This window comes from Amblyraja radiata, chromosome 15, assembly GCF_010909765.2.
Source record: "Amblyraja radiata isolate CabotCenter1 chromosome 15, sAmbRad1.1.pri, whole genome shotgun sequence".
Lineage (NCBI taxonomy): Eukaryota > Metazoa > Chordata > Chondrichthyes > Rajiformes > Rajidae > Amblyraja > Amblyraja radiata.
Window position 1 is genome coordinate 26,046,000 of NC_045970.1, and position 24,594 is coordinate 26,070,593.

A 24,594-nucleotide genomic window follows, 5' to 3' on the forward strand; every position below is an offset into this window, starting at 1 on the left:
CTCAGCTGTCTCCATCTATCGTTTGCCGGGCTTTGCCCCACCTACCTCCTTTCCAGCTTTCTCTACCCTACCCTACTCCATCTGTCTGAAAAAAGGTCCCGACCGAAAACTTTATCTATTCCCCCCACAGCTGCTTCTTGACCCGCTAAGTTCCTCCAAGATTTTGTTCAAGATTCCAGCATCTGCAGTCTTTTATGCCTGCATTCATTTGGTTTGATTCAGCTGTGCATTTTGAGGTTGTTTCAAACAAAAATAATGAGATAAAGATCTAATAATAAAATCTGCTGGAGGAGCTCAGTGAGACAGGCAGCATCTGTGGGTGGAGGGGAATGGTCCATGTTTTGGGTTGAAAGATTGTTTATCGCCCCAATTCCCGAATCTGAAGCCTCTTGTGTCTCCAAGTTAAAGATCCAACACTGGCACGATTTTTGTTACTGTCTTTATCCATTTCACCTTCATTGCTATCGACAGTGCCCTCCATCATGTTTGGGACAAAAACCCATCATTTATTTATTTTCCTCTGCACCCCACAATTTGAGATTTATAATAGAAAAAAAATCACATGTGGTTAAAGTGCGCATTGTCAGATTTTAATAAAGGCCATTTTTATACATTTTGGTTTCACCATGTAGAGATTACAGCAGTGTTTATACATAGTCCCCCCCCCCCCCCCATTTCAGGGCACCATAATGTTTGGGACACAACAACGTTATGTAAATGAAAGTAGTCATGTTTAGTATTTTGTTGCATATCCTTTGCATGCAATGACTGGTCACCAGTTGCTGGGTGTCTTCTCTGGTGATGCTCTGCCAGACCTGTATTACAGCCATCTTTACCTTATGCTTGTTATAGGGGCTAGTCTCCTTCAGTTTTCACTTCAGCATATAAAAGACATGCTCAATTGGGTTCAGATCGGGTGATTGATTTGGCCACTCAAGAATTGACCATCATTTAGCTTTGAAAAACTCCTTTGTTGCTTTAGGAGTATGTTAGGGATCATTGTCTTGCTGTAGAACGAACTGCCAGCCAATGAGTTTTGAGGCATTCGTTTGAACTTGAGCGGATAGGTTGTGTCTATACACTTCAGAATTCATTATGCAACTACCATCAGCAGTTGTATTATCAATGAAGATAGTGAGCCAGTACCTTTAGCAGCCATACATGCCCAAGCCATAACACCCCAACCACCGTGTTTCACAGATGAGGTGGTATGCTTTGGATCTTGGGCAGTTCCTTCTCTCCGCCATACTTTGCTCTTGCCATCACTCTGATATAAGTTAAGGGCCTGTCCCACTTGGCCGTCATTTGTGCGCCATTTACGCGCCCTGGTAGCGTGTGGGTAGCGCGGGGTGGGCGCATGGAGTGGCGTGGAGGAATGTGGAGTTGCGAGCGATATCGCACAGCGCACCAGGATTTCGTCTTGTACGAAATCTTCGCACGCCACCGGCCTGTTGCGTAAATGACGGCCAAGTGGGACAGGGTGACGTTTGGGGTCGAATGGGTGACGTTTCGGGTCAAGACCCTTCTTCAGACTGAAACATCATCCATTCCTTCTCTCCAGAGATGCTGCCTGTCCCGCCCACTTACTCCAGCATTTTGTGTCTATCTTCAATTTAAACCAGCATCTGCAGTTCCTTCCCACAGATTAATTTGGTCTGCAGCTTGCTACTTTTCATCACCTCTTTTTTTGAATAGGGGCATTACATCTGCAGTTTTTCCAATTGCTAGCACCACTCAAGAAACTGGAACATTTTAGAAAATCACCATAAATATCATAAACTGGGTAAACATCATAAACTGGGTATTCAAATTACGTCACGCACTCCAGACGACTGCGGACGCATGATGACGCGCGCGACAGTCACTACCGGCCTGTTGCGTAAATGACAGCCAAGTGGGACAGGCCCTTTAATCTTCGTCTCATCTGTCCACGAGACCTTTTTCCAGAACTGTGGTTGCTCTTCTTCTATGCGTGCGGAATTTGTACATTCTCCTTGTGACTGGTTTTTCTCTGGGTGCTCCCGTTTCCTCCCACAGGTTTGTCGGTTAATTGGCTTCAGTAAAATTATAAATTGTCCCTTGTGTGTAGGATAGTGCTAGTGTAAGTGGTGATTGGTGGTCGGCATGGATTTGATGGGCCACGGGCCTGATTCCATGCTGTGCCTCTGAATGCTAAAGTTTAAAGTTCTCTGTCATTTGACAAAAGTACTGTGCAGACTATCGAGAGGAAAGGCTAACAGGTCCCCAGGACCTGATGGCCTACATCCTAGGTTCTCAAAAGAAGTGCATGCAGTGATGATGGTAACAATGCTTGTGATCTTCCCTGATTCCTGGCATCTGTAAAGGTCCCGTTGGATCGAGAGACAGCAAATGTAATGTCCCTATGCCAGCAAGGAAAAAGGATAAAAAACTGAAACCCATTACCCAGTTAGCCTAACATCTATAATTAAGAAAATGGTGGAATCCATTATTAGTAAGTTTGGCAATAGGATAATTGGTAAATTTTGTTTTATGAAAGATATTGCATTTAATCTTTTTTTTTGGTACTCTTCGATGTGGAACATGGATCTTAGAAATGTAATGTATTTGACATTCCAAAAGGCAATTAATAAGGATACTGCATACTGCACAAGGTAAGAGCTCATGACGTTGGGGTAATATATAGTAGCATGGATGGAGGATTAGCCAATTGAACCAATAATCAATGGGGTTTTGAAGAATTAGACAGATAATATTCTGAGAGGGTTTAACAGGGTAAATACTAAGAGGATGTCCACTCTTCCGAGGGTTTTTGATCTGGGAGCAATATTTCTGGATAAGGAGTTGCAGATATAAGGGAGAGATCTCTGAGGATGGTAAATCGTTAGGAAACTTTGTCATTGTAATCTGTGATGGTAGAGTTATGAAACATGTTCAAGGACAAGATAAGCAGACTTTGTATTAAAATAAGTGCAGAGTTTATGGGGAACAGAAAGAAAAGTGGAACCAGCAAAGTTCAGATCAGCCACGATCTTATTGAAAGGCAGAGCAGGTTTGAGGGGTTAAATGGCCTGCTCTTATTTCTGTTCTTGTGTTTACTAAAGAAATGTGATAGTTCTTGTAATATATTCAATGAAATAACAGCATTGTATTTGAGTCATTTACTTCTATCAATTAAAATAAATACTAATATCAAGCGATGGGAGGGTGTGGGAGGAGGGCACACATGTATGGTTGCTGAAGGTACTGGCTCACTTATCTTCACTGCTGATGGTAGTAGCATAATGAAATCTGAAGTGTATAATAATAATAATAATACATTTTATTTAATGGGCGCCTTTCAGACATCTCAAGGATACCTTACATAGTAATCGGAATAAAAACATATAATCGGAATAGAACAGGTAAAAAAGACATCACAGAGACGCAAATTAAAAACAGAATTCAATCCAAAAACAGAATTCAATCCAAAAACAGAAAATCAAAAACACAGTGTGAAGAGAGAGCAGCAGCAGCCAAAACGCGCCAGCGTCCACTCTCTCTTCACGGCAGCCATCTTGGACACAGACCTACAGGACTACAATTAGACAAAAAAAATCATCCCCCCACAGTGGATAGCACTGTGGAGGAAGGCACAATGTCCAGTCCCCACCCCATGTTCACCCCAAAGTCAGGCCTATTGAGGCCACCGCAATTGCCTCTACGGAGGCCCGATGTCCCTGGCCGTTCTCACCGGGTGGTCTTGCCCCGGCGTCGGGAGAGTCCTTTCGGCGGCTGGGCTACCTGGAACGGCCGCTTCCTGGTTGGAGCCCGCGGCTGCCGAAGCCGACAAGGCTGCGCCGGTTTGGAGCTCCCAGGCTCCCGATGATAAAGTCGGCGCCGCCTCTCCGCACTGCCGCCTCTCCGCACGCCGCCTCTCCGCTCCGCAGACCCGCAGCCCCGCAGCCCGGAGATTGTTGCTCTCGGCGGTCCAGCTCGCCAGAGCTCCAGCGCGGCGACCCAGGCAAGGCATCGCCCGCTCCGCTCCAGCGCTCCAACGCTGTGCCGCCGTCGAGGCCGAGGTGCTGGGCTGTCCCCGCCAGGAAACGGCGCTCCAAGTCCGCAGGTAGGCCACGAGGACACATCCTATCTGCTCCAGTTCAAACAAATGCCTCAAAACTCATTGGCCGGCGGTTCATTCTACAGCAAGACAATGATCTCAAACATACTGCTAAAGCAACAAAGGAGTTTTTCAAAGCAAAAAAATGGTCAATTCTTGAGTGGGCAAGTCAATCACCTGATCTGAACCCAATTGAGCATTTGGGGACTAGCCTCCAAAACAAGCATAAGCTAAAGATATCTGCAATAATCACCAGCATCACCAGAGAAGACACCCAGCAACTGGTGATGTCCATGAATTGCAGACTTCAAGCAGTCATTGCATGCAAAGGATATGCAACAAAATACTAAACATGACTACTTTCATTTTCATGACATTGCTGTGTCCCAAACATTATGGTGCCCTGAAATGGGGGGGACTATGTATAAACACTGCTGTAACTTCTACATGGTGAAACCAAAATGTATAAAAATGGCCTTTATTAAAATCTGACAATGTGCACTTTAACCACATGTGATTTTTTTCTATTACAAATCTCAAATTGTGGAGTACAGAGGCAAATATATAAATGAGATTTACAGTGGTTAAACATTATGGGGGGAACTGTACAATCATTAACTATATTTTCATTGATTTAAAAAGTCACATTTTTATCATGATACCAACTCAGCTCTGAATAAACCATTTTCCACGGGATAATTTCTCAACCATTCTGGTATCTGCTATATTTGGAAAAGTTTCAATTTTTTTGTATTTTGCGGCCAAGAAACTTAATTATAAAGATAAGATAAATGCTCTGATTTTCTAGGCAGCATCAAAAGTAAAGGCATTTGTCGTTCACAATGCTGACAGCTCTTCATAGGCAATATGTGCGTTTTTGAGCCCTGATTATGGTGATTAGATATCCATTTTGATAGAAAGTGCTCCATAATGTGCCACAGTAAGGGATTTCAAACCAGAAAGCACTGATCTATTTATATTTAGTTTGGTGTGAAGTTGCGTTGGTTGGTAGGTCATGTCTTTGAAGTATACAATGCAGATGGTGATCACTGCAGTATAGTAGATCATGTGCCAGATTTGAAGTCCTGAACTATCAATATGCTTTCATTGGCAGTGGTGGTGAATTTCAACATTTATGTCTATCTTTGTTGGGAAATGACTCCCAAGATGTGGAAAGAGTTCCATATTTACTGGGGTCTCTTCATGGCCCTTTATTGTCACAGGACACTAGGAAAGGTAAAACAGAAAAGAGTGTTCATGGATCAAGTTCATAGCCGACTATCAGCAATGATCCTTTTCTACTATATAGTCAGAGGCATGGATCCTACCTACAGTCGAAACCAATAGCCCTGGAGAAGTATTCCCAATATTGTCTCTGCATCAATCTTCAAATCCAATACAGGATCAACAAGTCGTCATCCCCAGCAGAGAGGACCTGACTACATTTAAGTGGCTCTAATGAGTGCTGCATGGTAATATGTTCCCAATATCAAACTCCCGCATCGATACAATAACAGCAAGAAATTATTAGGCGGCCACTGGAAATACTTCAAGGATGATCTCAAAGCCTCCTTGAAACGTTGTATCACCAATTCATTGAAATTGCTGCTCATGAATGCTCAAAATGGGGAAGTATATGAAATGACACTGAGAATTTTGAGTATGTTTGTCAGAAGTACATAGATCCCCAGTAAAAATGGAGGAAGAAGTGCACCACCTTACTGTGGCCGAATTGACAGATCCCATATTGGCCTTATTAGCTGTCTTAGATAATATAAAGTGGAATAGAAGTAAGCTATCCTTGACCTCATGGGACTGCCCAAGAAGAAGGACATTTATACAGAAAACAACATCAAAAAGATGGGATTGAAAGAGGAAGATAGAAAGAAAGAGGTAGAAAGAAAAATATTTAAAATATTTCAATGTTTATACATCTGTAGTAATAATTAAGATCTGAAGTAAGAATTCGTAACCAAAATTGAATCTTTAAAGTCAGTGAGGTTGCTTTGTCATAATTAGGGCATTGTTAACTCTTGAATGAACAATCTCTAACTTTTACAGTGAATATGATGGATATATAAATACTATAAATTCATGGCCTTCGATTATTTAAAGCTGAATCTTTCAGTGAGATACCAATGTAGTGAACCTTGCGGGGGAGCAAAGCAATTTAGTTTGCAAACTTTAAAAGCTAGTATTTAATTGCTTCTATGGCTATTGATAGTTGCTATCTGATTTTCTCCATAATAATTTCTCACTGCCATTTTTATTGCAAAATCATTGCATACAAACAAAGTGTCGCAGCTTCTGACAGCAAGGGGCTAAAATATTCAAATAGCCACTTGTTTTTGGAAATAATGTCTCTGTATTACTAATTTGAGCAGGAAAAGATTGCTCATTAGACCATTGGCATAATATTTGGATGATTAGCCACTGTTGGATGATCAGCCATGACCATATTGAATGGCGGTGCAGGCTCGAAGGGCTGAATGGCCTACTCCTGCACCTATTTTCTATGTTTCTATTGTTAAATTCTCAAAATATTTAGAATGGCTCTTCGACAGACCACACGGCAACAGACCTAGGAACGGAATCGGCTATGAGTATTACAACTAGCTCAGCAATTGACAGAGCAGCAGCACCGGCAGGACATAAGCTACGAAGTTGTATCTTTGGCTGGGAAAAGATAACATCAGAGAAGGGTCTCAAGATCCACCAGGGCAGGAAAAAGTGCCTGAGAGAGCTTGGTGTGGGGCCTCGCATTGACCATTACTTTCTAAGAGGTAGGCCAAATCAGTCGAGTGAAGCCCAATGGCAGGATAACCACCACAGTCCACAGGGTATCAGTACCCCAGGCGAAGCTCAACCAGGTACAGTACCACCAACGGACACGAGTCCAAAGCCTAACCAGCCACAGTCAGCGGTAGAGAAGAAAATGGAAGGGAAAAAGCCTCAAATCTTGTGGCCTAAATCCTGCCAGAAGAAAAAGTGGGAGACCATTAACACTGACCTCGTCCATCTTCTGGAAGGATTGAAGGGATATGTGGAAAGAAAACTGGAGAAGATGGGAGACACCATATACAATTATGGGGCGGAGAGAATTGGGGTGAAGGTCATGAAACAGAGGACACAGAAGGATCCAGCACTCCAGTTCAAGTCCAGGAGGCAGCAGGAGATCAAAAGACTGGCGAAAGAAAGCTGAGAAAACAGTGGAGGAAGGCCACAGAAGCAGAAAGAAAAGGACTCTAGGCACTGCAGGCAGAAATAAAGCAGTGCCTGACAATCCTGCGCAGAGCAGAATGCCTGAGACAGCAACACAAGAAGAAAGAACGGGCGAGGACAAGTTTCTACAGAGATCCGTATAAGTTTGTCAAAAGCCTCTTTGTCAAGGAGAAGAGCGGGATCCTGAGAGTACCTGTAAGGGAACTGGAGGAGCACCTGAGGAAGATATACTCTGACAACCGGAGGCATGAGCCAGTCACCATTCCAGATGACATGCCACCTATCCACCCACCTGAGCACCAGATGGACATAAGGCCTCTTACATGGAAGGAGGTGGAGAACACAGTCAAACGAGCAAGAACAGCATCAGCCCCAGGGCCCAATGGCATACCATACAGGCTCTATAAGAACCCCCCTGGTGCCCTGAAATACCTTTGGAAAAGGAATCATACCTCAGGCATGGCAAAGGGCAGGAGGGATCTTAATTCCCAAAGAAAAGAACTCCTCAACCATTAGCCAATTCCGCCAGATCAGCCTTCTGAACGTGGAAGGAAAGATCTTCTTTGATGTTGTAGCCCAAAGACTCTCGGCATTTTTGCAGAGCAACAACTTCATTGACACGTCAGTGTAGAAACCAGGGGTACGTGGTTTCTCAGGATGTCTGGAACATGCAAACGTCATCTGGCACCAGATACAAACTGCCAAGAAGGAAAAGAGAGATTTGCATGTGGTTTTCTTAGATCTTGCCAATGCCTTTGGTTCGGTGCCCCATGAGATTCTTTGGGCAGCTTTTAATTTCTTCCAGGTCCCAGTGGTCATCACAAAGCTGGTAAAAGCTTACTTCCAGGACCTCCAGTTCTGCGTCACAACTCAGGACAACACCACCGCCTGGCAGCACCTTGAGGTAGGCATATTGGCAGGCTGTACCATTTTTCCCACTGGTTTTCATCATGGCAATGGAGCTCATCATTCGAGCATCATGATGGGTGGAGGGGAACGCTTGAAGAGTGGGCTGCGCCTTCCTCCAATCAGGGCGTACATGGATGATATGACCACAATAACAACTACAAAAGCATGCACCAAACGCCTGCTGGATAAACTCCAGGAAAACATCAAATGGGCACGAATGGAGATTAAACCCAGCAAATCCTGCAGTATTTCCATTGTCAAAGGCCGGCTCACTGACGAAAGGTTCCACATCAATAACGAGACCATACCAACTGTCCTGGAGAAGCCTGTCAAAAGCCTCGGGCGATGGTACACCGCATACCTCAAGGATGCAGAGCAGGTGGAACAACTCAGGCAGGATACAATCAGTGGCCTCAAGCAAATCAACAACACTGCTCTTTCAGCGAAGCTGAAGCTTTGGTGCCTTCAATTCAGTCTACTGCCCCGACTCATGTGGCCAATTACCATCTATGAGGTCACTTTATCCCATGTCAACCAGCTGGAGAGACTGGTGAACTCACAAGTGAGGAAGTGGCTTGGGCTACCGAGATGCCTCAAGCATAGGGCTTTATGGGAATGGAGCTCTGTCACTGCCAGTCTCAAGCCTGGTGGAGGAATACAAATGTGCCAAAGTGAGGCTGGACATGACACTACCAGAATCGCGGGATCCAATAATAAAAGGTGTCGCTCCAACCCGAGCAACAGGGAAGAAATGGACTCCAGCAGCAGTGGTACTGGACGCAAAATCTAACCTCCAACACCGGGACATAGTGGGCCATGTCCAACAAGGCCGAGGGGGCTTTGGCCTGGGAGCAATGAAACCTACCTGGCAAAAGGCTACTCCAGCTGAACGTCAGCACCTGGTGGTGGAGGAGATGCGCCACCAGGAAGAAGCAGCCAGGTGTGCCAAAGCCATATCCCAAGCCAAACAAGGCCGCTGGATGACGTGGGATGGCATTGAGAGGAGGAAGATCACATGGCGAGAGCTGTGGACCATGGAGTCAAATAAGTTGAGCTTCATTATCAGAGCCACATATGACGTCCTTCCCTCTCCCACAAACCTAAATCTTTGGCTGGGAGAGGATCTAGCCTGCCCCCTGTGTGCAGTTCCAGCAAACCTCAAGCACATCCTGGTCGGTTGTAAGACCAGCCTAACACAAGGCAGGTACACCTGGCGACACAACCAGGTGCTGAGGTGTTTGGCCGCTGAACTCGAGTGCAAGAGAGTTACCACCAACGCCATGCCTATCAATACCCAGATAACATTCCCGCAAATACCATCCTTCATCCGGGAAGGAGAGAAACGGAAGACTAACCCCTCACCTCTCAACTCATGCCCACTGAACGCAGCCAGGGACTGGGAAATGCGTGTTGACCTAGGCCAGAGGTTTTCGTTCCCAGTTGAAATCGCAGTTACCAACCTGCGACCAGACCTCGTTCTCTGGTCCAACTCCTGTCGGCGTGTTTTCATCATTGAGCTGACGGTCCCATGGGAGGAGGCTGTGGACGAGGCTTATGAAAGCTTTGATAATCAAACCTTGCAGCAGAGGCAGAGGAGAGAGATTGGAGAGTAAAGGTGTGTCCAGTGGAGGTGGGGTGCAGGGGCTTTGTAGCCAGTTCCACCGCAAGGCTCCTGAGGGAAGTAGGAGTCAAAGGCCAGGCACAAAGGAGGCAATAAAATAACTTGCCAATGCCACTGAACGGAGCAGTCACTGGCTGTGGCTGAAGAGGAAAGATGCTGTCTGGGCTGCCACGTGACCATCTAGAGGCTAACAATAAGACACACACCCAGGTCTAAGCAACCTGTGGTGGGCCTGCCTCGACTGAGGGTGTCTTGTGATAAAAGGCCAAAACACCCAGTGACGTTGAGGTACACAACTGAAGATGTGTCTGATTGTTAGCAAAATCACCTAGTGGTCATACCCAAGAATGTCAATTGTAATGAAATCTTAGGGATTGTAACACCCAGTCCTACTAATTGATCTGACTGAACAATACATGGATCAAATCTTGAAAATAACAGAAGACCACTGAATCTTTTGTTACTGTCAACTAAAGATATCCATCATTCTTTCCAGAGCTTTACCCATCCCAGTTTCCAATAAGCTGTCTTGTCGTTTTAAGGTATGGGAAGCTGATATTTCTGCTATTCATCCTGCATTGCATGCAACTTTGGTTCATTTAAAATAACATAAATACAAAAATTATTTCAGTTTGTTCAATTACTTGAAAGATGCATTTTAGATATGCGACTTTAAATATGGTGCTGGAGTAGGAAATCGTTAATTGAGACTTTTTTCCCCAAAAATCTGTATGCAATGAATCATTATCATTATCATTTTTATGACGAGCATTACATTTCTATTATTATGTGCTTTGTTTTCCTTACATGTAAGGATAGAATTACTGGCCAAATTATTTCAATTTAAAGAATGCTCTAATTTCTGCCTCAGCTGCACTGGAATGTCTATTTTTTTTAGGTTCTACTTTGCTATTTATTTGGACAGTAAAGTTTTATGAGGGAAATTTATAAATTCATTGATAAGCATCTCATTTTGAAGATGACACAATACATTCTGTTTATGCTGTTTTATCATAAGAAGAAAATTAATATCAGAAAGACAAATAGAACTACTCTGGTGTAATTCTTAATTATAATTATGAAGAACTAAAATGTCTGCCTTTTTGCATTTAATTGAAACTCAATATAGTGTAAAATTTAAAGTTGAAGACACTACTCTTGAAAATTATTTAATTAACCTGAATTAGAGTGTATGTTCACTATTTATTGGTGATTGTGTAAGGAATTTTGCCTTGTTCTTCCTTAAATGTTGTAACAAAAGACAAACATGTGGATTAGGAAAAGGACCTACATCATGCTGATGCTTATTCAAATTGGCTAAGTGCAATTTGTCCTGTCATAGATAGTCCAGTGTTTAATTCCTTGGGTCTGATAAATAGCTCCAAATAATATGTTCAAAATGAGAAAAATATATAATTTACCTGACATTGGTAGTAATTAAGTTCAAAACTGGAGAATATCATTCCAACAATATTCAATTTCACCATATTGTAATTTACAAACAAATGCAATCCAACTTGACCAATAACCACTCAGCTCAACATCCAATATAAGCCTATGGCTTAACAAACTTCAAACACCACTCTGCAATCCTCGGGCGAAACTAAATCTTAGCCTTAAGTAAAGACTATGAAAATCATTAAATTGGAGAAAAGGAGCAACATTACATAAATAGTTTCAGTGCATGCGTGTAAAATGTTAAGATGATAATATGTACTCATTCTTAACTGCATGTCGACCAACAGTAGGAAAATTAGCCAACATTAGAAATCTGGGAAATAAACTTTATCTATTATGTAATTACTTTCTTGACCCTCTCCAGATATCTCTTAACAGTCTAATACCTTAACAGTTAGAGACATGTGATGATCTCCTGTCCAGATATGTTATCACACACTGTTGGTGTCATTCTACATTTGATAGCAGAAATAGTACTTTAATCAAATGTAATAAACAGTTTGTTTCATGCAATAAATTTCCTGCTCTTTTTTTCCTCCTGCAATCACCCTTGTCCCCACTTTATACATTTGTTTATATGGACTTCATTGTCATATTTCTCATAGTGCCCTATCTTTACTGCATACAAAGAGGCCATTCAGCCCCTCCAGTCTGTGCCAGCTCCACGAGCATTGCCATCAATCCGATTTACCTGTTTATTTCCCTATAACGTATTCTCTCTCACATACCCATCAACTCGACCCTGATTCTCCTGACAGCAGGAACAGTTTACAATAACCAATTAACCTACCCACACATCTTCGGGACATGGGAGGAAACCAAAGCACCTGAGCAGGAACCCACAGGGTCTCAGGAAGAATGTGCTAAATCCACACAGACGGCACCTGATGTCCGGATCAAAGTCCAGTTGCTGGAGCTGTGTGGCAGCAGCAGAAACTGCAGTGCCATTGTGCCGTCCTGTCATTGTAAAGCAGTTTATTGAGTGCTAACAAAAACTGTTTAATGTAAAAATTGAAAGATTTGGTCATTATTTGACATTGCAGTGATTTATGAATTAAGTACAGGTACCAGTATATGAAATCAGAGCCATCAGTGACATTTACCATTCAATTTAATACATTTAACTCCTGTAAAAAATAACAATATTTCATATATTGTTGACCGGCTGTGTGCTTACCAGGTTCACAAGATCAATATTGTTAATAGTGAAGGAAAATAAATATGTATTCAGTATTGTTGCACAATCTGTTGGCGACTGCTCTGATTTTTCTGGTTAAATCTGTTATAGGTTCTGACTTTGCATATTTTATTGTCATATAAGCAAAATCAAAAATCACCACTTGTTCTGACATGAGATAAGTCTGTTTTTTCTGATATGTTTATTTTGAATTATTGATATATAGCCTACTCCCTTTACATCCATTGTTGACATTTGCATCTGCATTTGTACTCATTTCCCATAATAAGCATTTTATACAGCTACTACCATATTGCAGTAGTCAGTTTTAACACACTTGGAAAAGGGGAATGAGATTTGCAAATGATAAATGGGGAAGTTGACTACCTAACTAATAAAGATTTGTCTTAATCAAGTATGATTTGTCAGAACAGGAGCGCATCAGGGTCAGGGCAGAAGCAATGAATAATACAGCATTCACAGGAGGAAAGCACCACAGAAATGCGTAATAAATATGCTGTGATTATCCAGTGCTAATTCATATTCAGGGGATGAATTATTTCAGACCAGTCACAGCGATGGCGAGCCCGACCATCCTTCATAGAACTGTTTAAAGATGGTAAAAAAGTTATTTATTTCTCTCGTAAAAATTATCCTTTTAAGTGTTTATCTTCAAGCTTGTAGTTACCTTGAATATAGTTATTTAGGGGTATTGTTTTACTGTCATCTATGTCGTGGCTGCACTTTCTGCTTGTGGCTGTTCTCCTTGTGAAAAGGGCCAAAGTTCGTCAGTTGTGCTGCATACTGAATAAAAAAAACTCTTGCAAAATTGATGATAGCCCCAATTATTTATCTGTGTAGGGCAGTCAGAGTGAAGCAGATGCCATTGTGCCCCACGCCAGGATGAAATTAATGTATGATGTTTTGATCCCTATGTGTCAAGACAACAATTCATTTTGTGATATTCCAGCGGACATGCTTCTTTTCCTTGTTTATTGACTTCACTAGTCATTGACTATGAGGAAAAAACACAATTCATCAAAGTGACAATGTTTTACCCTCAATTACTGTCTGTGGCATTGTCACATTTGCTGGTGGAAATAAATTGAATCATTAGAACCAAGGTGAAGATGTCAACTTGGCAGCCAAACGAAACAGAGAAGAATCTAATTAACCAACCTGCTTTGAATCAGCAGTATTTAATGGCATCTGTTTTCCTTTTTTATTTTTCTATGGGAGGGTGTACGAGATCATCTTAAAACATTTTTTTCAGTATGTTCTTTTTATCATAAAATTCTTAAAATGCATTGAACCTGTGGGGAGGCATTATGCTATTGATAATCCCATGAGACAAACCAGTACCGAAGAAATACCTTAATGGGAACATCAATTTATAGTCAAATATCTAAAAAAAATGTATCCAGCTACATCTGTCATTGTTAGTTTCAACATTTAACACTTTCGCAAACTCAGTACAGGAAGTATTGTCGATTTTATTTCATATTTCTTAATTGTTAAGTTTTGATTACATGTTGATGTGTTTTAGACATTTTTAACATCATTATACATTTCACTTTTGTTGTTCCCAACTTAGAGAAGAACAAATTTAATTTGATCAGAGATTTCTCAGAATACTCTAATTTAAAAATATCTGTAAAGATTTAATTTATTTTTAAATGCCAGTTCTTTGCATAAACCTATTTAGATGGAATGTGAAAGATATATGCATTTCTGCAATTCAGCAATAATTATGAAGCATGCAATTTGAAGCACTTACTAAATATACGCTTTACATTTTATAGTTTGCATTTGATTTCTCAACAAATATTATTGTATGTTTACCCAAATCTTTCAGTTCTATACAATTGACCTGCGCAGCTGCTGCAAAATTATTTGGAAGGCAATTTGCTTTTTGCAATGTTTCACCAGTTTCTATTGTTTCTGCAGAAATTGGTTTCTCAGGTTGCAGCGGAGGTTGGCCACTAAAATGATTTAATTTCTGTGAAGTTTTGAAGGTTGTTGACTCAGTTTAGGTTCAGTCTCACTGTCTTGCACACTGAAGAGATTTTGATGCTTCATTTTTTATCAACTTTTTACATGCAGTGTAACTTATAGTGATTGTTATCTTTGGGTTACAGAACAAATTGGACAGGAGATTCTGGAGAACCTCCATCATGACAAAGAAAAGATTCAACGAGCTCGGGAAAGAGTGAGTATGTAATTGTTCAACTGAAGGGGCTTTCAGTCGATCTCTGTAGAAAATAACACAGAGCGAAATAATCAGATCTTCAAGTTAAGGGCCACAATGAACATATTTTTTGCTTAAATAAACTTATAAAATAGTTCACAGGTAAACACATACTAACTGCCAAATGGAAAAATCTAACCTTTATTCCAAATATCGACTGATTTTATAGATTTTTAAAAAAAGATTTCTGTTAAAATGAAGACCAGCAATATTAATGTTGCTAATGGTCTTTTAACTCTTGCATTAACTGTTTTCTTCATGTAGCTTTAGATTAATAAGTGTAATCTAGCTTTTGCTAGTTGGAGTTTATTTGAAAAAAATACATTGATCTGAAAATAGTGCCCAAACAATGAGGCTCAATTTTTTGGGACATTATAACAAAAAAAAAAATCCTGTGCATGATCATGCCTTATCTGTTTCCTAAACGGTGAACTGAACAAGGGATATAATCTTTATTCAAGATATTCTGACCAGTCAAGTTGTTGGTTCTGCTTGTGTATCTTATTAATTGCAACTTAAATATTTTTCAAATCCATATATCTTATATATAATATAGAAAGGCCTCAAATTGCTTAATTCAAGATTATATCATTCACATGATTTCTATGAATTTTAATTTTTGCTGCATTTTCTTTCATTAATCTTCCCACATAATTATCCTGGTTGTGCTATAATTTTGATAACTTATTGATGCAATACTACAATAAATTGTTCAGGTAGGTTACAGATCTCTGGATCTGTCCGTAACCTTTGATTTTCATCAGCCACTGTATTTTAAGTTTATAGTCAAACAATCTATGCAGTCAGTTTTTCGAACTCACGGATACATTCCGCATGAGAGTGGGAAAAAATGCAAATTTATTTCTCTGTTCATTCCAGAATTCTAACTTCAAGAGCATAGTTCATAGGTTTTTTTATGACTGCATATTTCTGCAAAGGTAGCAAAAGGGATCATTACAAAAACAGCATGCCAGCTTTAGACTCACCAAAATATTGGAGTCTGCACTTTTGTGCTTGAGTATACCTTAAAGGGATCAGCTTTTCCCTAGAAAAGAAAGGTAGAATAGAGAACTATCATTTTCCTAGAAAAATGAATTCATAATCAAGATTTTGATATGAATTCTAGGTCATAACCTTGACTGTATCAAGCTATGCTCGTGTTCGCCAAATTTTATTAAAGCTAGTGTCCTTTTGAATGAAGAATATAAATGATCAAAATTGGCTTCTGACAAGATTTTTTTACACAGCTATTGTTGAAAATATACATTAGATTTGTGAAGAAGGAAAAGTATGCTTTGTATATTGAGAGTGCACTGCTTTCTTGGAACTAGAAAGGCTTTTTTTTATTTGATGTACTGGTCTAGCCATACATTTCTTGGTACAATATGAGTGTCTTTCTTTTAAAAGAGTAAAATTAATTCTTCTCATTGGCAGTGGGGACCCGTTTTCAGTTTGAAAGTTGAACTTTTGTGTATGAAATAATTATTTAGTCATGTTCTGCCAAGTAAACCTTTGTTTCTCATTTTCTCTTTCAGCTGCGTGAAACTGATACAAACCTTGGTAAGAGCTCCAGGATCTTGACAGGAATGTTGCGAAGGTAAGGTCAAGGTAGGAATCTGTTGTGTTTTTTCTATAAATAATCTTCCCCCTCCCTTGAATGAAGTACTCGTTTTGCAGAAGTGTCAAATAATTGAACTGCGTTTCCTTCTTGGCGCTTGTTTTGCCATTTGCGCTTTTCCCCCCCGAAATACACGCGGTTCAAAGTATGCACAGCCTCATCTCATGTAGAACAAAATATAAATTGTCTGATTGCACATTGGGTGGCATTGTTTCATGCTAGCTGAACTAAAAACATTGCTGGAGTATGCTGCAGCTGGTGGCTATGGTAGCAGTGATATAAACTGTTCTTCTAATTTAAAGCACTGATTTGTTAATTTTTTAAATAGTTAATTCTGTTTTGGTTTTTAATTGATTTTTGGTAAATTGGATAGTGCCAAGGTACAGAATGGTATTTGTAACTGAGAGCCATCAAAAATCATGATTTAAACCCTGGCAGCATTTGGGAGGATTAATTTTATTTGTCTTTTCTCTCACTTCTGCCAACCTTTTACAATAATAGTCAATAAAAATTTTCACAATAAATCCACAAAAAATAAATGATCAGATCATAATGTAATCAAGCATTGATTAGGAGCATCTTGCATAGGAAAATGAAACTAGTCACTATTGAGGAATAGAAGACAAGAATGGTAATGTCAGTTTTTAGACTTTGTACCTTCACAGAAGTGAATTTGACTTGCATGAAGCCCCTGTTAAAGACAGGTGAGACATTATTGTATGCATAAGAGGTCAAATGAAGCAACTTTTGTCATCCATTTCGCTCCTATTAAATCTTCATTGCATTTACAAAAGATGGCCGGGACATTTTGGGAAAGGCCATTCATAATGTTATTCATTCCTCTTTGCCACAGATGTTCGAAAGATACTGTGCATAATCCTTTGTTTTACAATTTAGATATTTTCAAAATACGAAATATGGTTTCTGACAGTGTGGTTTTCTTCGTGAGGAGCTTCTGGCAAATCATTTGAGAAAGATGACTGAAGTCCCTTTGGCAAATCACGGGCTAGACTTGTGGAGTCCTTCAGGCAAATCACTCTGGTTAGACTCATAGAGTGCTTTTGTCAGATTTCTCTGGATAGACTCGGGGTGCTTCAGTCAAATTTATCTGGATTCATGGATCTTTGAGTCTTTATTCTTTTGCAAAGATAGTGAAGACCTTCAGCGAAATAATTAATGGATTCCTTAAAGCACATCACTGGATATCACAAGAATTAGGTGAAAAGCAAAACTGTAAGAAAGAAGCAAACAGGAGGTGCTATAGACAAAGTCCAATATCCACAATAGGTAGACGTGAATATTACAGCATCCTAGCTTATGGAAGAACTGTTCAGAAGCCTGATAACAGAGGGGAAGAACCATTTCCTGCTCTCAAGCTTTCAAACTTCTGTACCTTCAGCTGCACGGGAGCAGGGAAAAGTAGGAATAACTGGGGTGGGACAAGTCTTTAATTATGTTGGCTGCGTTTCTGAAGCACAGTAAAGTGGAGATGGAGTCAATTGTAGGAAGTCTGGTCTCTGTGATGGACTCGGCTATATCTACAACTCCCTACAATCTCTTGCCGTCTTGGGCAAAGCTGTACCCAAACCAAGCTGGGATGCAACTCGACAGTATGCATTCTGTGGTGCATCTGTAGAAGCTTGAAAGAGACATTGGAGGCATGCTGAATTTCCTCACTCAGGAAGTAGAGATATTAATGTGTCTTCTAGGCTGTTGCATCAATGTGGTTGGTCCACGACAGATTATAGGTAATATAAATTTCCAGGAACTTGATTGAAGCGCTCGAACCGTCTCCACTCATTGATATTGATTGAGGCGTCCACTCCACCATACTTCCTGATGTCGATAACTAGCTACTTTGTCTTAATCACATTGAGGAAGATATAATTGTCCTGACACAATGTTACAAAGCTCTCGATCTCTTTCCTCTACTCCGTCTGATCATTGTTCGTGATCCGTCCCACTGGTGTCATCTGCAAACTTTTAGATGGAGTTAAAGCCAAATTTGGCTGCACTATCATGGTGTACAAGGAGTAGAGGACTGAGAATGTATCCTTGCGAGGCACCGGTATTGAGAATCATCAAGGAGGAGGAGATCAGAAAGTTGAGAATCCACTGGCAGTGGGTGGTGTTGATTCCTAGATCAAGGAGTTTGGAGATGAATTTGGATTAGATTATGGTGTTGATGGTAAAGCTATAGTTGACAAATAGGAGTTTAATGTAGGAGTCCTTATTGTCTGTATGTTCCAGAGATGAGTTGAGGACCAGGAATACAAGCAAATCTTGTGGACCTGTTGTGACGATAAGCAAACTGCAGTGGACGAAGACTGTTGGGAGGGTGGAGTTAATGTGTGCCATCACCAGTCTGTCAGAGCGACTGGGCAAAAGTCTTTAATGCACACTATCTTACTTTTATAAACAATAGACAATAGGTGCAGGAGTAGGCCATTCGGCCCTTCGAGCCAGCACCGCCATTCAATGTGATCATGGCTTATCATCCCCAATCAATTTTGTTTTGTGCCGGGATGATAGTAGTCTTTTTGAAACAGGTACGGACCTCAGATTGGCGTTGTGAGAAATTAAAGATGTCTGTGACTATCTCTGGCAGCTGATCTGCATAGGCCCTGAGGATGTGGCCAGAAACTCCATCCGAACCGGTTGCTTTTCGTGGAATCGCTCTCAGGAATAATAATAATAATAATAAATTTTATTTAATGGGCGCCTTTCATACATCTCAAGGACACCTTACATAGTAATCGAAATAAAACATATAATCGGAATAAAACAAGTAATTAAAGACATCACAGTGACACAAATTAAAAACAGAATTCAATCCAAAAACAGAAAATCAAAAACACAGTGTGAAAAGAGAGCAGCGGCAGCCAAAGCGCGCCAGCGTCCACTCTCCCTTCACGGCAGCCATCTTGGACACAGACCTACAGGACTACAATTAGACAAAAAAATCATCCCCCCACAGTGGATACCACTGTGGGGGAAGGCACAATGTCCAGTCCCCACCCCATGTTCACCCCAAAGTCAGGCCTATTGAGGCCACCGCAGGAAGACCATTCATACGTCTGCCTCAGTAAACACTGGTGCAGGTGCACTGAGACTGGTGGGGCGGGTCTCAGCCTCACCTCAATTATATCTTATATCCCCCCCCCTCCCCCCACATAAAACAAACCGGAGAACATTTACACAAACTTATAAAACACAATAACAATTTTTTTTAAAGACGAAAAAACAGACGGCAGGCGGGGCTGCCAATGGTTCGCTGCCCCGAGAGGGCTTCATTGTCCCGTCCCCCCCCCGCCCACAATAAAGACTTATATTCTTTATTATATGATGTGTCGTGTGATCATCCATAAGCTGTCATACAAGTGTGGACATGAAATACTGCAGATGATGGATTTCAGAAATACAAGCAGAAAATGCACATTAGGCAGTATCTATCAAGAGAGAAACACTTCATTCAGTCCATATGGGTAACATTAAATCTCCATCCCCCTCTCACTCTGACCTGCCCACTCTGATCAACCCGTCCCATCTACAATTGTCCCACCTGCCTACGTTTTGCCCATATCCCTCTAAACCTAGCCTATCCATGTACCTGTCTAAATGTTTCTCCAGTACATGCCTCCTCCAGGCAACACGTTCCATACACCTTTGTGTGAAAAAGTTACTCCTCAGGTTCCTATTAAATCTTTCTTCCCTCACCTTAAACCTATGCCCTCTGGTTCTCGATTCCGACTCTGGACAAGAAACTCTGTGCGTCTACCCGATTTATTCCCCTCATAATTTTGTACACTTCTATTAGATCAACCTTCATCCTCTTGTGCTCCAAGGCACTGGTCAGACCGCATTTGGAGTATTGTGAACAGTTTTGCGCCCCTTATCTGAGGGAGGATGTGCTGGCATTGGAGATGGTCCAGCAGAGGTTTATGAAAATCCCTGGATCCCTGGAATGATTGGGTTAACATATCATGAGCACTGGGCACTGGGTCTGTTCTCGCTGGAGTTTAGAAGGATGAGGGGGCCCCTCATTGAAACTTACAAAATAGTATCAGGCCTAGATAGAGTGAATGTGAAGAAGTCTTATCGCTAAACTTTCTCAGAAGCCTACATTTGACTGTCAGACTCTGCTGCTGCTAGAATGATGCCTCAGATGTACAGTGCCCTCCATAATGTTTGGGACAAAGACCCATAATTTATTTATTTGCCTCTCTACTACACAATTTGAGATTTGTAATAGAAAAAAATCACATGTCGTTAAAGTGTACATTGTCAGATATTATTAAAGGCCATTTTTATACATTTTGGTTTCACCGTGTAGAAATTACAGCTATGTTTACACACAGTCCCCCATTTCAGGGCACCATAATGTTTGGGACATGGCTTCACAGGCGTTTGTAATTGCTCATGTGTGTTTAATTGCCTCCTTAATGCAGGTACGGTGCATTCAGAAAGTATTCAGACCCCCTTCATTTTTTCCACATTTTGTTATGTTACAGCCTTATTTTAAAATGGATTAAATTCATTTTTTAATCATTAATCTACGCACAATACCCCAGAATAAAGAAGCAAAAACAGGTGTTTAGAAATTTTTGCAAAGTAATTGAAAAGAAATAACTGAAATATCACATTTACATAAGTATTCAGACCCTTTACTATGACACTCGAAATTGAGCTTCGGTTCATCCTGTTTCCATTGATTATTCTTGAGATGTTTCTACAACTTGTTGGAGTCCACCAGTGGTAAGTTAAATTGATTGGACATGATTTGGAAAGGCGCACATCTGTTTACATAAGGTCCCACAGTTGACAGTGGAATGTCAGAGCAAAAACCAAGTCATGAAGACGAAGGAATTGTCTGTACACCTCCGAGACAGGATTGTGTTGAGACACAGATCTGGGGATGGGTATAAAACAATTTCTGCAGCTTTGCAGTTTCCGAAGAGCACAGTGGCCTCCGTCATTCTTGAATGGAAGAACTTTGGAACCACCAGGACTTCATAGAGCTGGTCGCCCAGCCAAACTGAGCAATCGAGAGAGAAGGAGCTTGGTCAGGGAGGTGACTAAGAACCCGATGGTCACTCTGACAGAGCTCCAGTTCCTCTGTGGAGATGGGAGAACCTTCCGGAAGGACAACTCTATCTGCAGCATTCCACCAATCAGGTCTTGATGGTAGATTGGCCGGACAGAAGCCACTCCTCAGTAAAAGGCACATGACAGCCCGCTTGGAGTTTGCCAAAAGGGTTGTTTTCTCTGGTGCTCTGGTCTGATGAAACCAAGATTGAACACTTTGGCCTGAATGCCAAGTGTCACGTCTGGAGGAAATCAGGCACCGCTCATCACCTGGCCAATACCATAGCAGACCATGCTGTGGGGATGTTTTTCAGCGGCAGGAACTGGGAGACTAGTCAGGATCGAGAGAAAGATGAACGGAGTAAAATACAGAGAGATCCTTGATGAAAATCTGCTCCAGAGCGTTCTGGACTTCTGGACTATATGCAAAGGTGGAGGTTCACCTTCCAACAGGACAACGACCCTAAGCACACAGTCAAGACAATGCAGGAGTGGCTTCGTGACAAGTCTATGAATGTCCTTGAGTGGCCCAGTCAGAGCCTGGACTTGAACCCGATTGAACATCTCTGGAGGGACCTGAAAATAGCTGTGCATCGCCACTCCCCATCCAACCTGACAGAGCTTAAGAGGATCTGCAGAGAAGAATGGGAGAAATTACCCAAATACAGGTGTGCCAAGCTTGTAGCGTCATACCCAAGAAGACTTGAGGCTGCAATCGCTGCCAAAGGTGCCTCGACAAAGTATTGAGTAAAGGGTCTGAATACTTATGTAAATGTAATATTTCAGTTATTTCTTTTTAATTACTTTGCAAAAATTTCTAAACACCTGTTTTCGCTTTTTTATTATGGGGTATTGTGTGTAGATTGATAATTTAAAAAAAAGAACTTAATCCATTTTAGAATAAGGCTGTAACGTGACAAAATGTGGAAATAATGAAGGGGTCTGAATACTTTCGGAATGCACTGTATAAGAGAGCTCTCAGCACCTAGTCTTTCCTCCAGTCTTTCCATCATCTTTGGAAACTTATTGCTGTTTTTCAACATGAGGACCAAAGTTGTGCCAATGAAAGTCAAGGAAGCCATTATGAGACTGAGAAACAAGAATAAAACTGTTATGGGCCTGTCCCACTTAGGCGACATTTTAGGCGATTGCAGGAGACTCTGGCTTGTTAAAAGTTGGCTCCCCCCTCTCCCCTCCCTCTCTCCCCCCTCTTTTAACGAACTTACCGTACACTGTGCTTAGCCGTCCTTTTACAGCGCCAACCTTCCTGTTCATCGTGGTGTGTGTCTGTTTCACCTTGGCTTTGCATCGTGCAAATTTTTTAAACAGCGCTTTCCCCGCTTGCCCTGTCCCCCGCCTGCATAATGGGCTGGTGAAGGAAGTGATGTGTTTGTTTGTGTGTGTGTGTGTGTGTGTGTTCCACTCTGATAGTCGCCGGCAGTCCGCTGAAAAATCGCCTCATTAGAGACATATGCCAAACATGAGGCTTACCAAAATCAACTGTTTGGAACATCATTATGAAAAAAGAGAGCACTGGTGAGTCTGCTAATGTCAAAGGGACTGGCAGGCCAAGGAAGACCTCCACAGCTGATGACAGAAGAATTCTCTCCATAATAAAGAAAAATCCCCAAACACCTGTCCGACAGATCAGAATCACTCTTCAGGAGTCAAGTGTGAATTTGTCAATGACCACTGTCTGCTGAAGACTTCATGAACAGAAATACAGAGGCTACACTGCAAGCTACACCAGCTACATTGGTTAGCTGCAAAAATAGGATGGCTAGGTTACAGTTTGCCAAGGAGTACTTTAAAGAGCAACCACAGTTCTGGAAAAATGGTCTTGTAGACAGATGCGACAAAGATTAACTTATATCAGTGATGGCAAGAGCAATGTATGGTGGAGAGAAGGAACTGCCCAAGATCCATAGCATACCACCTCACCTGTGAAACACAGTGGTGTGGGTGTTATGGCCTGGGCATGTATGGCTGCTGAAGGTACTGGCTCACTTATCTTCATTGATGATACAACTGCTGATGGTAATAGCATAATGAATTCTGAAGTGTATAGACACATCCTATCTGCTCAAGTTCAAACAAATGCCTCAAAACTCAATGGCCGGCAGTTCATTGTACAGCAAGACAATGATCCCAAACATGCTGCGAAAACAACAAAGGAGTTTTTCAAAGCTAAAAAATTGTAAATTTTTGAGTGGCCAAGTCAATCACCCGATCGGAACCCAATTGAGCATGACTTTTATATGCTGAAGAAAAAACTGAAGGGGACTAGCCCCCAAAATAAGCTTAAGCTAAAGATGGCTGTAATACAGACCTAACAGAGCATCACCAGAGAAGACACCCAGCAAATGGTGATGTCCATGAATCACAGACTTCAAGCAGTCATTGCATGCAAAGGGTATGCTACAAAATACTAAATATGACTACTTTCATTTACATGACAATGCTGTGTCCCAAACATTACGGTGCCCTGAAATGGGGGGACTATGTATAAACACTGCTGTAATTTCTACATGGTGAAACCAAAATGTATAAAAAGGGCCTTTAGTAAAATCTGACTATGTGCAGTTTAACCACATGTGGAGTACAGAGGCAAATAAATAAATGATGGGTCTTTGTCCCAAACTTTATGGAGCGCACATTAATCTTTATCAAGCAGGCTTTTGAAGTTCTTCATCAGCAGTTTCATCAGCCAGGTCCAATCATTTTCTGTGATACTGACTACAGAAAATGCTAATGTGATGGTGAGCTACACAGGCGCTGTATTTTACATAATACAACTGGGACAATCCTTTGAGTCATTATTGAATAGTATCCTTGGCAAGATTAAGATATGACCACAGTCTGACTACAACACTTGGCTAGAGCCAGTCAGAAGCATTTGAAGAGTATTTTATTGAAACAAACTTTGTTGCCCTGCCATGGTGTTCAATCATAGACTATTATTTTTCGATTTAGAATAAAATGCGTGTCCAAATTAGCAACATTGATGAAAATGGCAGTGACATAATCTACAAGAAGAACCTTGTCTGCACAAGATGATTTTAATGAGCTTCATCATTTTGCTGACTTACACAAATGTGTATGCACCAGTTATCACCCTGTCTTAGTTAATAGTACATTTCTTGTATGCTCTATAACCTTCTGTGTTTTCCACAAGATG

General features: G+C 41.2%; 1 protein-coding gene across 4 annotated transcripts in view; it reads left to right on the plus strand.

Annotated features, from left to right (window-relative positions):
• Positions 1 to 24,594, plus strand: part of vti1a (vesicle transport through interaction with t-SNAREs 1A) — a 329,248-nt gene that overhangs the window by 159,134 nt on the left and 145,520 nt on the right. For 2 of the 4 annotated variants that reach the window (XM_033033856.1, XM_033033857.1), the window contains 2 exons: positions 14,604 to 14,674; positions 16,249 to 16,321. In XM_033033856.1, coding sequence (XP_032889747.1) covers positions 14,604 to 14,674; positions 16,249 to 16,314 — 137 coding nt within the window. In that variant the 3' untranslated portion in view covers positions 16,315 to 16,321. The remainder of the gene's footprint in view (positions 1 to 14,603; positions 14,675 to 16,248; positions 16,322 to 24,594) is intronic. The other 2 variants (XM_033033854.1, XM_033033855.1) reach the window with 1 other exon arrangement.